The sequence below is a fragment of the Benincasa hispida genome, chromosome 9 (genome assembly GCF_027475165.1).
Source record: "Benincasa hispida cultivar pf3 chromosome 9, pf3_genome.v1.1, whole genome shotgun sequence".
Classification (NCBI taxonomy): domain Eukaryota; kingdom Viridiplantae; phylum Streptophyta; class Magnoliopsida; order Cucurbitales; family Cucurbitaceae; genus Benincasa; species Benincasa hispida.
In genome coordinates, this window is record NC_143486.1 from 7,592,127 (window position 1) to 7,608,556 (window position 16,430).

A 16,430-nucleotide genomic window follows, 5' to 3' on the forward strand; every position below is an offset into this window, starting at 1 on the left:
TCGAGCGGTACAATAATATGAAATATTATATGTATAGAGAGAGATAATGGCATGAAACACTTAATCTTTCTATCATTTAAAGTTAAACTATAATTGAATGGTAAGAAGTTGCAATAATAATACAAGATGTAAATTTTAAAAAGAAAATTAGCATAATAATTACTGGTCATATTAATAAAAATTATCCTGAAATATAATACATTCTCAAAAGTTAAGAAATCTATACTTGTTCATAAGCTAGAAACCAAAATTTATGATTTAGTCCAAAATATATTATTATTGTTTGTGAAAGAACCTAGAGGTCCAGGTCCCAATACAAGATACGATGATCTTATGAACCACAAGATGACCATGAAGATGAGAGACGCTAATAAATAATAATATTATGACAACGTTACAAGATGGCTTTCATGTTAATCAAAAAATGAACCTATATCTTAATTCTTCTTAGTTCTTATGGTACTAAAAAAACAAAATAATAATAATGTAAATAAAAAGAAGGAAAAAAGAAAAAGATGAAACTATATATTATAACAAGGTTATGATTATTCCTTTTCTCGCATCAGTTTGATGGTGAACATACTGGCAATTGGTAACTGTCACTACTTGAGAGTCTGAGACTGACTTCATATTCCTGCCCATCTTTATCAATAATGTGCTTCAAGTCATCAACAGTGGGCATTTTGGCAAAAGCCAGTCCGAGTTTCAAATACCCGATGCTAAATTGCAACTGGGCTTTAGAGAACCTTCACACTGAGACAACTCCAGCCCTGTGCTTACAGTCGCAAGTTTTTCAAGCATCAAGCCTCTGAAGTTTTGGGCATCAGCAATTCAACAGCCAGGATTTTACCGCAACATAAAGATTACGACAAACTCACTTTTTTTTTCCTACAAGGACCAAATCCAGCTTTGAATTGCTCTGTTTCGATCGCTATCAAATTGGTGCAATGGGCGAGCATTACGCTGCAAGATAAAAAAACTATTTAACCCAATTCTTTGTAATTTATGAATCCCAAATCTGAAGAGAATATAATAATAAAAACAGAAGCATAGAGCATGCAATTATGGTGATACATTATCTTGAACAGCGAATCCAATTATTATGATCTTATAGAACATACTAATGAAAGAATAGAATTTGAACACAATCATCTGGACATCAAACCAGAAGACAACTAATCTCTCTTTCTCAGACCAGCCTTTAATTGAAAAATGGACAAATAAACTATGACAAATAAACCTTTGAGTCAAGGTTAATTTTAAAAAATGCTGTAACTGTGGATAAAAGAAATCCTTGTGTAAGATACTCCAACAAGATTTCGTGAAGTATGTACGGTATCATAGTCGCAAAAACTATCAAACGGATCCTTTTTTCCACAAAAAGATAACTTTTTCCGAGCCAAATACGCCACCAAAGAAGTCATGCATATCAATAAAATACTAGCTTTATATTTCAACCACCAAGCTGAAAGAGCTTCGAGCAGCCACTCTTCAATAAACTTACTTCCAATAATTTTTTTTTAATTATAAAACCAGCAATGATTAAAGGGATTTTCTCTTATATTTACATCTACATCGGCTCTATGCCAAAGGCATCTTAATAATGCTGGGGGCTAATTTCCGCTAATTATTATGATACGAATCAGTACTGCATAATTCAAATCCCGGTAGATAGAAGTCAACAGCACACAGGAGAAAGATGCTTACTTTAACGTCACGTGCTGGTCCCAAGAAACTGCTCGTACAAGAAATGGTATTTTGCAGGGATATAATCCTTGAAGCTGTTGATATTTACAAATTGCAACAAATGAAAAAAAAAATGATGAATAAATGAGATGTCAGACTCTGGAAAATGTGATATCTCAGAATACTAAGAGGACTTGAAGTTGAAGAGCCTAAATGAAGATACTTCTAATCAAATTATAACCAAGTTAGAGAATCGGAGATTTGTTGAAGCACAATAAAATCTAGAATAAAACAAAAATGATTCTTAGAAATTTAAGTGACATGGACATGAAAAAGACAGAACACAGACTTTGACTATGACTACAACGTAGGCTCTGAAGTAGTAGCCTATAAGTATCTCATAAATAAAGTTGGAGTAAGAAAAATATGACAACCAAATAAACCAGCTTTCTAACCAGAAGAGAAACTGCTCATGATGATAGAGGAATATACCCTGTACGAAGACATAGCCTATCAGGTCCTGAAAATATTCTCACGATGGACTGCAAAACTTGGCTTATATTCATTGCTTTGGTCTTAAGTGCTTTCATAAACCCAACAAATTCCTGGTATTCTCTGGCAGTAAGTTTCTCTCTGACCTGCAAGACATCTTGGAATATTGAGGTTATCATATCATAGAAAAGAATACTTTAACAGCACAAGACGTAATTATGGTCGGATAAAAGAATTCGATCACAAATTTCTAAGAAAACCCAAAGGAAAAGGCGTTTGTTCATAGTGCAAGCCTAAATCAGAAATCAGTTTCCCAAGAAGAAATACTGCTCTAGGACGGTAATGTCAATATATCGGAAAAGATTTGCAGAAATGCACAATAAAACTTTTCAAAAAAAAAAATGCACAGGAAAATAAATGAAGGCTCTAACCTAAATATTTAACATATTGAAATGAAAGATAGCATTAAACATTTTAGGTCTTTAAGAAAAGCAGCCTCCAACAATCGATTCAGTTTCCTGAAGGGTTCAAATTCAGGTGCCTAAACGGTTTTTCACAAATCTGAGGATTGATCGTGGGTTCTGGAGTTGATGATGCATGACACTGATAAACAGAAGGCTGAAAAAGAAGAAAAGAGCCCTGATGGGGGTTGGCTCCAAAACTGTAGGTATGAGTTAAACCCAATACGAAAACGACAAGAAGATCAAGAAAAGTTGAAATTAGTTTGGCTCTAGGGGAGGAATTCCAGAACATTCAAGTTACCTGATACCATCCAGGAGGGGGAAAAAAAAAGAGTTCTGTTGTAACAAGTTACCTGACTCAGAAAATCAGATCCTTTAGCTTCCTCGTCCCCAGGATGAACAGGAACACATTTAATAATCTTGTCATTCTGTTTGACAGACTCTGAACCCATCTTCTGCTTTGTGTGACAATTACTGGGCAGCAATGTTGAATAAACAATATCATTTTGCACGACTCTGCTATCAGATGGTGAAGCTTCAGACTTCACTGAACATATTTTGAAGGGAAGGCCATTTGATTCGGACGGTCTAGCACCAGAAGGCCCAAAAGAATTCCTCATAACTTTTGCAGGACCATGCTCAGTACTGAATAACTTGCGCTTCTCTGCAGCACAGCCTACCAACAATCCTTTGTTTGGTTGTTCATCCATTCCAGAAAAGCCAGTTAAATCAATAACTTCACGACTCTGATACTGAGAAGATTTCTTATCCAGCAATACTACTTTTTTTTCTCGATGTGATAGAATATTTGAACTTTTTATTGCGGAAGATAGAGAGTTAAAAGAGGTAACAGATGGACTATTGGCAGGAAGAACATCTTTCCAGTAGTTGGAATGACTAGCATCTTTAATGTTAATCAGCGAAGACACAGGCTTCCCCAAACAATCACGTCCCTCTGGCTTCTGCAGTGAAAATCACAATAAAACAGCCGTTAAATTAGGCTCACCAATTCCAAAAATAGTATTAACACGGGGGAGGGAGGGACTTGCCTTAGAGACAAGTTTTTCCAGATGAACCTCACCAAGAGATTTTGTAGTTCTTTTTTCTCCAGTATCTCCTGTAAACAGAAATTTTTTGTTTGCAGCAAAATAAATATCTCATTATTTATCATTTCTTTTTCTCAAAATAAATATATGGATAAAGATCACTTATGCAAACAACTCAAATGGAAAAATAAAAACCAAAGTCATATGCGTGATGCAGTATGGCAATTCTGAGTTCTACTAAAAATTGGCAACCAAGTCAAAGTCATTTTCAAAGCCTTCGTTCAAAATAAGACTGAAAATGTTGTTTTAGATATTAAACATGGGACCACCAGAAAAATGATCATATGTTTTTTTATCCAATAAGAGAATTTTGAATACCTCTCTAAGTTTGCATGTGAGCATGTGATATAAGTGATTGTTCAGATATAAAAAATTACCAAATACCGAAGTGGAAGATCCTGCACAATGGATATCATCCAACCTGGTAATATCAACTCCTTCGTGTTTGAACTTTGCACTACGATCTGAAATACAATGGAGAAAATGTACGAGGGAGGCATAATATTAAAATTGTGAATTATATATAGGTAAGCCAGCAATGTTTACTTTAACTAAAAGTTTATCGATATTCTAAATTGCATAATCAGCCATTTTGACATTAGCGAACTTGCATAAAATAAAAATTTCTAGCTGATAAAAACATTACAGAAATCATTAAAAATATATATATATATATATATATATATATATTTACCTTACAAGTCAAACAAATCAAATGTAGCGAAAATGAGGTGCTATATTGACGTCAACCATATTTTTATGTAAAAGAAGTTCTAAGGTGATCGATATAGTATTGTTCCAAGAATTGATAAAATCAACCACTTAAGATTTAAGGACTAGGACTGATGTGTTAATACTTTAGTAGACTTGCCTTCAGGTTTTGGACATATCCTATTTACGTCATCTCGAAAGAATCGGGTCAATGTGTAAACAACGTCGCCGAATTTAGAGTAACACTGCATTAGAACAAACGAGTTATGAAGAAAGTTCCGTGAATAAATATATTTCTTAGAAGAAATTCTACCTTGATATGAGGTTGTATCCAAACTGATATTTGAGACTGACGACTTGAATGGGCAAACCTATAAAAGATAAAGTTTAATTGTAAAATCAATAACTCTTTGGAGTATACCAAAGAGTAAAAGGTGAAATGGCATTGTATGATTTGAAGGAAAAGTTGAGAAATAATTAAACGGCAAATAAAAAAGTGATGATAATGTCAAGCATCTAGTTGCTGACCTTTAGTATTCCAAATATAAATTAGACCGTATACTTCTAGAAATATCTAGTAAGAAAATGAAATCTCAAGCTCATAAGTCATAGGTATTGACAATCACGTATGTTTATGATTCCGGATGATAAAGAAACTGCCAACTAGGCATAAAGCACTCATTTATAATAGAAGAAATAGAAGAATTTTTTAAGATAAAGAAATCCTCCTCTATGGATTTTTTTTATGCTATAGTTAATACGTTTGTGACTCGGTATAAATGTTCCCCCCTTTTTCCCATCTAGCTTTACCATGCTCCTTTCCAATTGGAAAAGTCTTTTATAACTTTTTTGGGTCTCCCCCTTCTTTTGTAATTTGATATAATCAATGAACTTGTTTCTTTTACCCAAAAAAAAGTAAATAAATAAGAAATTTAATCAAGCAAATTGCCAACAGTTTGAACCAATAAAAGCAAGCAGAAAAAGAGTACAACATAATTTCCTTTAGACCTTCAACAATCCCACTAATCTCGTCAATTTAGGATAAAAAGTAGAAGAGAAATACCTCTCATCGCAAAAGATTATGGCTCCATAGTCGTGGCGGTGACGTATCACACGTCCAACTGCCTGATTGACAGCTCTCAATGCTTGTTGGGTGTACCAGTCCTCTCCCGTCATAATCTGCCGCATCAATAACCCACAATTACAAGATCACCACCAAAAGAAAGAAGGAAAGAAAATGAAAAAAAAAAAAAGAATAAATAATAAAACAACAACGGTAGTTGTACTAAAATACTTTACTTGACAATTCCCCCTTTGTGATAGTGACTGATGATCTAAATACTCACGCTTCAAGCGAACCTATTACACAGAACACCAAATTTGAAAGTTAAATTCAAGAACATAGACAAGGGAGAGCAAGATCGATCAACATATAAGGTTTATGCAATATGCGACTTATTTATTAGTTGGGAAGCATTTTACTTGGAAGTTGGAAAAACTACATAGTGAAAGGAAGTTTCTTCCTATACACCATACAGAAGGAACTAACTATTGAGAACTTGGTCTGATGAGATCCATTTCACGAACTAGTTTTGTATACCAGTTGGACACCATAGTCAAGTCAATCTAGAGCCATCTAAAAAGTGCCAACTACCTTCTGCACTGACATGACTAATGACAGGATAGGTGAACACTAATCTTGCAATGTTAAATCTAAAAATAGGATACTTCAACCCAATAGCAAACAGTACATATTCCTCAATAACTACAAGGAAATTCAAAGCTCTTGTGCATATATTTTAGGGTATGAAAGCTTATACGTGTACTTATGTATGGTTCCAGAGTATGAGGCAATTTGAGACTAACATGAAATTAACAGAAACCTTACAGATAAAACAATGGAGAATCTAAAATGATGAATTGTATTAAACAATTAACATCGTTGGTCTATTCTCTATTAATAGTTCAGCGAGAACTTGAGTTCCAATTCTATCGTACAGACTGGCATTCATTGACTATGAGGTAGGAAGTAGATAAACATACCTTTGGATCATTCCTTGAAGCAAAAGGCATGCCAGTAATGATGACAGCTCTTCCAGCATGATCAGCAAAATCTAGTCCTTCACTCACCTGTGGAGGTGATACAATCATCCATGATTCACAACTTTGACATGATGATGATAGGAGAATTAATTAACTTTTGCAGCATTATTATAACACAAATTATCTTAAACTAGTTAGCTGCATTAAGTATCATGAAGTAAGCAATGTATCTTAGCTCAATGTGAATAATGTTAAAGCAATGCACGATAAGACCTATTAGACACAAAATTAAAATTTAGTAATATACTATAGATTAAATTCAAACATCATAAACTTGTAATTTAACCTATATTCATCAATCAATTTATGGAAACCAACAGAACCAACCATATCACAGATTTTATATTGGTGACAATGCACAAGACTAGTCAATTCCTCGTTCTGCTCTTTGAAGAATCTTCTAAAATGTAAATCTCAGTCGATCCCCATTCCAATACATCAGAATGCTCAAAAGCATATAACTAGAGAACTCATCTCCAGAGTGCTGCTTAATAGCTTATCCTTTTGGGCTTTTTTAACCATGAAAACTTCTTTTATTATAAAAAAAATGAAAGTATAACCAAGGAGTGGCCAAATCAAACACGTCAAACCCAACCAGAGCACTCGCCTAAAAACTTCAAAAGGGGGCTACAATTTCTAATAATCATAAACTAAAAAAATCATGAGAAGCTATAGACTATAGTCATGTGCATCTAGAGAATAATTTAAGTAAGCTACATTGCAACCTGTTTACAAGATCTCTCAGTATTCTACCAAATCTTACTATTTCTTTCTAACCAAATAAATTAATACTAACTAAAAGAATTTCAAGGTTTTGGGGATCACGTTGGGGCAAGGAATGTAATTCCAATCCCAATCAAGTTTTTATTTTTATCCCCAATTTTGACCGTTGTTGCAGCCAGCATGGGGATTTCAGGTGGGGTTGAGATCCATGTGTTTCTTTTTAAATCCTTAAATGGATATATGATATATCCACCTTTTAGGCAAGACTCTGTTTTTGCTCCTTATGCTGCCCGCTTCTTACCCTCCAGAAGAATGAGAAAGATTTTACCTATTGTCACCAAAGAAATAAATAGCATACTAAGGCATCCCAGAGCACTTTAGTTTCAGTAAGAAGAGAAGACATACCTTCCCACGACAAACAGCAAAAAATACTGCACCAGAGGATGATGTGTCTTCGAGCTTGAACATATAGTCCTGTCACAATTCCAACAAGCCACAGCATGGTCAGATACAAAACATCACACAATGACTGAAGCTCCTTACTTCTTTTTTCCTTTTCTTTTTTTAACATTTCCAATAAGTTATGTACCTCAATTGACGAAGGAAATAATGAAGATTGCCTAGGTTCTATAACAGGCTTCTTATGCTTGCAAATTCTTTCCCAAATTGTCGTTGAGCTTGAAAGGCTCTACAAATTATGGACATAAATTTTCATCAAAAGAAAACAAACAGAATAGTATGTAGTTTATTCTGATGCAATATAATACCTGGTTCTTCCAGCAACCAATGCACTGGTCTAGAAAATAATATGATGGGAAGAAGACAAGCAAACCATCAGGAACAATACGTGCGAAGTTGACTGTGACCAAGAATCCAGGAATTACATCAGCACAATCTCAATAGACTAAAATCAGTTTGAGGATGAATTTTAGCATTTGCAAAACAGTTATATATGTCTAGATTATACATACAACTGATTGACAATCATATTGTTGAATGAGACTCCTCTCTCTCTACATTCTCTCGAGTATACTTGGTAGTATAGAGTTAGAAATCTTGCGTACATTAAACTGGTGATTCTTGGAGTTAGAAGTTTGGTAATGAGGAGACTGAAAGATAAGTAGAGCATCCTCTTCCAGTTGAAACTAGATTGTTCTTCATTCATTGGAATTTCACTGAGAACTTCATATCTTGCTCCAGAAAAAAAAGGGGTAACTACCACAGATGCTTCCCTATTTGAAAGACATCGTCATGTGTAATGCTGGTTATAAAAAATCTATTGATCAGGAGGCCAACTGAGAATATTACAAAGTATTTTTTACAAGAGAAACTACCATGCAGTTATGTGGTAGGCAGCAATTCTTGTCCAATAAAGCTTGCGATGATTGCACAAATTCGTAGAGCCAAAAGTAGATTCTTTTTCAAAATGCTTAGATGGAGCTAGATGAGATTTGAAGAAATGTTAAATTTAACGTGTCCCCTTGGGTTTCTTATGCCAAAGAGTTTTTTAACCTTTTTAGAGAACAGTGTATGAGTGTTAAATTACCGATTGACTCAAAAGCTTAAGTCGATGAATGAAGGTGAATTTAATATTATACCATCTAACACTCTTCATTTGTGGGCTTGAAATATGTAGAAGCAAGTGGAAATCGATATTAATTGGGGAGAAAATAACATTGCAGTGGTTTGAACTCAAGATCTCCTGGACCAACTGCCTGATACCGTGTTAAGTCACTGACTGATCCAAAAACTTAAGCTCATGGGTTATGGAAAATTTAGTTAATATTATATCTAACAATGAAGAACAACTTTTTATTGAATCTGACTTTGCAAAATGGTGTAACTTCTTGCTTCAGGCCCATTTTCTTAAGGAACAAATCAGGCCAGGAAGGGCTGTGCTACTGGCCCATTTTTGGGGCGCCATCCTTTGAAACAAGGGCTATAATCATGTGGACTAGTTTTATCTTTGCAATTTTTGGAGTGGTCTTGAGCAACACCGGGAGGAGTCCTAGTGTACCATAGTTTTTATGCTCTCTATAGGGAGTCTTCTCTCAAAGGCCGCCTCTCACATACTGAGTTGTTTTGTAACCTAGTTTGGTTTGAACTTTCTAAACCCTTATGTATAACTTCGTTATGAGTGGGGGTGGAATGGGGGAGTATTATTTTTCACATCAACTCTAAAAGCAGAAAACTTATACATACCAATAGCATTTCCAAGGTCTAGCTTATATGCTTCAGACTCACGATTCCAGTAAGAGGAGTTGAAAGAACAACCCGATGGACCAACGGATACAACTCCAGCCCATATCTGATTTGAGGATATGACATGAGGGTTTTCCAACCGGATAGGAAAATCTCTGGGTTCACCATCAAAATACCCTGAATTAACATTTAGAATAGTACTGGCTGACTGAAGTGCGCAAGAAAGAATTAAATCAAAGAGACCAACAGTTTCAATTCCTGCACAAATGAATCTAAGGGAGATAAAGTGCCCGAAGTCAATATAATAGAGCCGACTTCCTTTTTGGGAAATGCTTCCAAGGCAATGCCAGGGTTGAAACACCACCAGCTGAGTGTCCTGGATGCCTTGCCTGAAAAATAAAACAAAAACATGTAAAATGGCACAAATGTCTTGATCAAAATTCCAACGAATGAAGATATTGTTTTCGGCTGTAACAATTGCTTATGATATCAAACAAAAATATAAGCTAGAACTGAAACCTGTAAAATGAAATAAGCTAGAATATATTGTTGATGAGTGCATACATACGTTAGAATGTTAAAAGAAACTGACCAATTGATTCTCTACCATAAGAATTGAGATTAGTTCACTGGCTCAAGAACCAGACAATTACTAGCTTGAAGAACTGAGCTAAGAAAATGGCTGAAGCAAGGAGTAAAAGGGTCCATTTTATTTAAGCCATTAAAATTAAGAAAATACCACAGATTTTCCAATTTTTTCACACTGAAGAATAAAGGATAGAGAGGAAAAAGGCTAGCTTGTTTGCAGCCATATCGAAAGGTATGAGTGTGGAGTGCCCAAGACTACACCATTGTTTATCTCTTCTTTTAATTGGTTTCATGGGATCCACGAAGATTTTATCTTGCCAAATCACAGGGCTATACCGCACCTTAACATACATCAGTTAATTAATTCACTTCACCTGATCTATACATTAAGTAAACATAAACATCAAACTTTCAACGATCTTCTAAAGAAACAGCAAAAGAACGTGATCCACCTATGGCCTCAAAAACACAAGTCTGTGCCTGTCCTACAAAGTTACCTTTTTTTTTTTCTTTTTTTGAGTACTGCTCTAGAGAATTACTACTCAGACAGATCATGTGCCCAACATTTACAAAATGGACTGCTTAATCAGCAAATAAACAGATGATTGGAAGTCATCACTCTCTGGTTTTCATTTTCTTTTCTAATCACCGTCATTATAATTATCAAGGAGAAAAATAATATCCTAAATATATAGCTTAACACTATTGCTGAGAACTAAAGCTAAGTTAATTAAAGAAAAAGAAAAGAAAACAATTATGTGTGAGCATAACAAGTTTCTGAAAAGAACAATAAATATAAGATGAAATTCAACTCCAAACATCAAAAATGTAGATTAGAAGCACCTTTTAGGCCATCCATAGCACTTGCTTCATTCTCCTGCACATGAACCTAGATGAAACGTTCAAACTAAGATGCTGCCAAAATAGCAAGGTACTACGAGCTAACTAGGAGGAGCTCGATAGGACAGTCTTGGTCACTGTAAACTATATTGGCAAATACTATCTTACTTGGTAAAATTTTGCATGTTCATTGCCCTTCTCTCTAAATATGATATCGAGGATATCTGTAATGCTTTCCAGCCGACAGCCTGTATTCTGCATCTTCTGCTGCTTGTCTTCTTCAAGAAGTATAGCTGCTTCCTCGATAATGTCTTTGAGCTTAGAAGCAGATTCGTGTGTGATATTGAGTTCTCCCAGTAGTTCGTAGATGTAAGGTCCAGGCTTAGTAAATCCTAATTCCTTGGACTGAATAGGGATCTCAGATATTCCCTTCTCAAGCTTCAGGAGAAGTGCTGCATGATTTTAAAATTAGCTGATTTTAAGAATTCAATGGAGGAGGCACTGAGTTCAATACAAGAGTCTATCATCAACAATTATATCATATGAGAAGTTCAGTTTGAAAGCATGATTGTGCCAGATTAAACAACCTGGATTGATGTTACAACAATTGTCAACGTGAAGTTATTCTACAATTGCAATAGATAGCTTAAAAAATAAACCAATAAGACATGTAAATAAAAAATAATAAAAACAAATAACACTTTAATTATACAAATTGCTATCACTTACTAATCAAAGTTACCTCGAAGTATAGCAAAATTATCTGGATTCCCTGATTTGTCATTTGATTCTTCTCTTCTCTTTATGGAAAGATCAATACAGTTTTTGGCTTCAGAAATACAAGCTGTCAGAAGCCAAGAAGTTAAATCAAAAGAGGCTGCATCTGCGCATATGCTTTCCTGCAAAACAATTTATACTGCGTCAGTGGCTAATGATACATTCCTCCAGCATACATGGAACAAACACACGATGTGTAATCTCAATAAGGCTTGGACATAGTGATATATAAAGAATAGTACAAAAACAAACAAAACTATATATATAAGAACATAGTATTGCTGTTCTGAAGTTAAAAGCCGCTTACTAAGTTGTGAGCTTCGTCAAATATGAGTACACTGTTTTTCCACTCAAGCACAAGAGATTTTCTATATCCGCGATCAATGAGATAGTTATATGGAGCAAACATTATATCAACAGCTTTGTGAAGCTCCCGCGTTACATAATAAGGACATCTAAAAGAAAAATGCAACCATATAGCATCAAACAAACCCCATTAGCAATTTCACCCAACCAACTCTGGTATAACTTAACAGACAGGCATGAAAGCAAAATCATATTAGATGAAAAAGGACCTACGGCCCAAAACTCTTTCCAATATTGACCAGATCTTCAATGTCAATAGGTTCGTCTCCAAGGTGTGGATTATCCTTCATGTAGCCTACAACAAACAATTAAAGTATGTATATAATAAGTTTCTTCCCATTGTTAAAATTATTATGGATAGCAAATACCTGGTGATGTAAGAAACATTCAAGAAGTTTGGAAAGTAATATTTCAAATATTCTTGGTGTCAACACTATGAGAAAGAGGATATTTTCAAAACCTATGCAATTCCAGATGCACAACTTTTTATTCTCAAAAAGTAGCATATAGCATAAAATAGCTATTGATTTTTTTTACCAGAAAATCATGATTTTGATTCCAAATAATCAGTAACTATAACCTGAATTTGACAAGTCATATCCTATTTTCTTCATTGTATTTTCTTTGACTAGGATAAAACAGACCTTTTACCAAAGATGTTTTACACTGTAAGTGTCCAACCTGATCTTTTTGTTTTTGTTTTTTTTTTTAAGATCATCGTGAATCCCCTCATACTAGTTCTCTGAACCCTAGGAAAGTTAGATGCCATGAGAATTCCAATAAGTTTAATTGTTTCTGGGTGGACAAAGTACAAAGTAGGCAATGCAGGTGCAATAGATCAAGAGAGAATAACCAGAAACACGTGTAAAATGGTTGCAATGACGTTTTCCACGTTTTCGACAAAGTGATCGACAGGCATTGTTTTGTGTTCTCCCACGGAGTAAACTCACTTCTTCGTGAATGCATAATTGTTCTCGAGATCCTAAAACTACCATTTTTGGCCTGCATGTATTCAAATTTTAAGCATTTTCAAAAATCATTCAGAAAACACTGAGAAACAATTTTTCACCGATATAGATAGCTTTCCTCTTAGAAAACTAATATGAATAAAAGAACGATAAAATCTCCCGAAATCCACAAACTTTCATGACCAAAATGTGAGCTCATAATTTTTTTTAGTACAAGAAGTGGGGCATGGATATTTGAACCTCCAACCTCAAAGGAAGAAGTGTGTGTCAATTACTGCTAAGTTATACTCGATTTGGCAAAATGTGAATCCATAACAAATATGTCAAACCCTCCAATATCCATCTCCTCGCTCCATATGTATAAACTCCGATCATTAGGCTAGGCAAGAAGTCAGTCACCAGAGATATTGCTTGGCAAGTAATTAAGAGCAGCTTGTGGTCAACTTCATATAAAAATTGCCCTAAGTTGGACATGTGCACTATAATAAATAGGAATAATAAGCTAAACTATTGAAAGAGGTTGCAAACAAAATAAAATGTCACTGAAAAATTAAGCTAAACTATCCTTTAACAGGAATAATAAATAGATCACACTTCCTTAATATGGCAATGGGAATGAACTTTAACCTGTAAGAGGTTTTCTTCAACTCTTGAATAACTTGCCGGAGTTGGCTGTGAGTGCGGGTCGTGTACACGATGGTTGGATGTTTAGTTGAAGTAGACTGTGATGACGAAACATTCAGATCACCCTCGATATTTTGGCTGTTCGATACACTCCGGCCAGAAGAAAAATTACCCAGGCTCTTCCTCCATGCCAATGTAGCACAGAGTAGGCAAAGTGTTTTCCCAGTTCCAGTGGGACTCTCTAAAAGTGCATTACATTTCTGTCACATAATAATTCGATCAGGAGTATCTTCAATGATTAAAACCCTTTATATAGGAGGTACCTTTAAAATGCCACTTATATTCAGTAACTAAAGAACGACTGGGCACTAGTAATTAGACATAGCAATAAATATTCTGCCATGTGAGTTTCAAAACTAATCATTCAGACAGAAGATATGAATGTAATTCATCAAACAAAAAATATCTGGTCTCTAAGGCTGTCCATGTTCATGTCTTGACCCAAACAAATATCAGAACACAAGTAGCTGACTATGAATTAAAAAAAACCCAGATAGTGCAGTACAGGCCCACTGACTTCCAGATACATGTTGCAGCCCTCGTGAAGGCAAAGGAAAGGAAAATCCTCAAGTTTTTTCCACCGCCGGCTTACATAGTGATCAGCCTTGTAAAACATGCCAGACTTCATTACTTGCTAGTTATGAAATGAGTTTGCTGCTTTCCACAATAATTCAAGAAGGCAGCAGAGTGAAAAACTACCAGATCCGAAATGCATAAGCCGAAGGAGTGGATGATGGACAACTAAATAAGTTATGAGAGATTTGGAAGATATTTGGAATTCCATTGATTTTATGGGACCGCTTAGATAGCTTTTTCATATATCACTGAAAATCGTTTGGGTTGAATTGATCAAAGAAAATCCGTTCAGTACACCGTTGAAAGTTATCAAATGCTACAATTTTCTCATGTCCTAGATACCATCCATGATAGAATACATAGCAACGTAACAATGAAAACGCCAAATTCTAGACACCAATAACAACAAAATTCTCAAGTATTTTATTCATTTGCTTATAAGTTCACTGTAACTGGAGCAGAGAAGTGATCAAGAAACACCCCATGAGCATTTTACGGAGAAATATCAATGAGACTGTAAGACAGTAGTATGTGAAATCTTACTTCCTGGAGAGATTGAATGACTTTTTCCATGTAAACGAGCTGGCAATCGTATGCATCAAACGGGAAGTCGACATCGATGCCTCTGATTTTGTATCTCGGCATTCCTTTCCTTTGTTTTTTCTCTTGAAATTGCAGAGAAATATCGGTGGAATTTGCCGAAAATTTTTTATGTTGATCTTCTTTACTCGAGTTGTGAATACGATGACCTAGAAAAGTTTGTTCATCGACTCCTTCCCATCACTCTTTCCCGCCAAATTGGCCTGTGTGAATGTACAGACCCGAAACGACGTAGTTTTAGTCGAACGGCTGAAGGGAAGTGACCGTGTGCAGTTGAACTAGAGAGCGGGGCAACGGATTTTGATTTTGATTTTTTTTTTTTTTATTTGGTAGTTGGGAGGTAATTGATTTAATCCAACAAATTGTTGTTAAATATAATTTCTATAGCTTAAGATACGTAGCTCAACTAGCATATCATAACTAATATCAATCAAAAGATTTATGGTTCGAGTATCTCATCTTTATTATACTAAAAAAAATAAACTCAAATAAAATAATATTCAAAATCAAGATTCAATTCGAACATAATTTAGTAGATAAATAATGCCAATATGAGCGTGATAAACTCAATTGGTATGAACTTATACTGTCAATCTTAACGTTATTAAAAATAGTTACAGTTTGTTTCTTTGTGTTTCATGGTTCTTTATAGAGATAATAGAAGTGTTGTCAAATTCATTCAAATGTGAATAATATTGATAGAAATATCAATAAATCGAGGGAAATTTAATATCACGTCTTTGCCTGAGGAATAAATTTAATGTCTCTATTTAAATTCCAATGTAGTTCGTATAAACTTCTATGTTGTATTTAGCGTTGATCTACATGTTAGTTTGGTGAATAATATGCCCCACAATTCACAATTATTGAGTTAAAAAAATGTTTTGGAATTGTTGGCTTCACATATTTATCCATGTAAATACTACCATCGAATCTTCACATGCACGTGTAGCATAAATGTGGACATGACATATATTAGTCTTCTAAATTACATTCATGGAGTATAATATATCTACGTTCTTTTCTTCTTTTGAAGAAATATAACAAACAAACAAACTAACAAATTACATCATGATATACTAGTAAAGAAAACTACTCTAAGGTAATGGACGAAAGCTGTAGATGAAACTCTATCTTCCAAGGCCTTTCTTGCAAAAGACGTGCTCCATAAAGCCTAGAACATTTTGAGAACAACAAATGTGACAAATGGAAATATCATTCAAAACCCGCACCATGGCCTTAATCTCACAAATAAAGAATACTTCAGTCAGGTCAACAACATACCCACTTAGCAGATTACCCACGTCCAAACAGTCAAATTCAATAAGATTGTATCATAGGTTAAAAGATATAGTCTCATCAAGACCAACACATATTGCTGAAGCCTCGAGGAATTTGACCTCCGTACAGTTGGAAGGTGAGGTATACCGACAAGATGAACATGTCTCATGTAGAACTAAGCTACCTATTCAAGTCCCCCATAATGACTGGTATGATTCCAGGCGACATCATAATTAAGCTTCCAATAAAATATCGGATAAAGGAAA

At 34.8% G+C, this 16,430-nt stretch overlaps 1 protein-coding gene across 1 annotated transcript; it reads right to left on the minus strand.

Moving 5' to 3' along the window:
• Positions 1-257: 257 nt before the first annotated feature.
• On the minus strand, positions 258-15,154 carry LOC120087300 (RAD3-like DNA-binding helicase protein). The gene is made up of 24 exons (XM_039044251.2): positions 14,827-15,154; positions 13,651-13,907; positions 12,909-13,057; positions 12,269-12,350; positions 11,997-12,144; positions 11,655-11,811; positions 11,081-11,364; positions 10,916-10,961; positions 9,732-9,873; positions 9,485-9,639; positions 8,050-8,141; positions 7,872-7,970; positions 7,688-7,756; positions 6,500-6,586; positions 5,756-5,815; positions 5,520-5,635; positions 4,770-4,827; positions 4,617-4,701; positions 4,123-4,209; positions 3,689-3,756; positions 2,993-3,601; positions 2,179-2,324; positions 1,708-1,781; positions 258-963 (listed from the first exon to the last, which is right to left on the minus strand). Exons 1-23 carry the CDS (start codon positions 14,926-14,928, stop codon positions 1,715-1,717), a joined length of 3,165 nt encoding a protein of 1,054 aa, XP_038900179.1. The 5' UTR covers positions 14,929-15,154; the 3' UTR covers positions 258-963; positions 1,708-1,714.
• Between the last annotated feature and the right edge of the window lie 1,276 nt (positions 15,155-16,430).

Coding starts and splice junctions, on each gene's coding strand:
- LOC120087300 (XM_039044251.2), bottom strand. CDS start 14,928: ATGCCGAGATACAAAATCAGAGGCATCGATGTCGACTTCCCGTTTGAT. Junction 8,142..9,484: donor AGACCTTGGAAATGCTATTG/GTATGTATAAGT, acceptor TCTTGGTCACAG/TCAACTTCGCACGTATTGTT. Junction 7,757..7,871: donor TATTTCCTTCGTCAATTGAG/GTACATAACTTA, acceptor GAATTGTGACAG/GACTATATGTTCAAGCTCGA.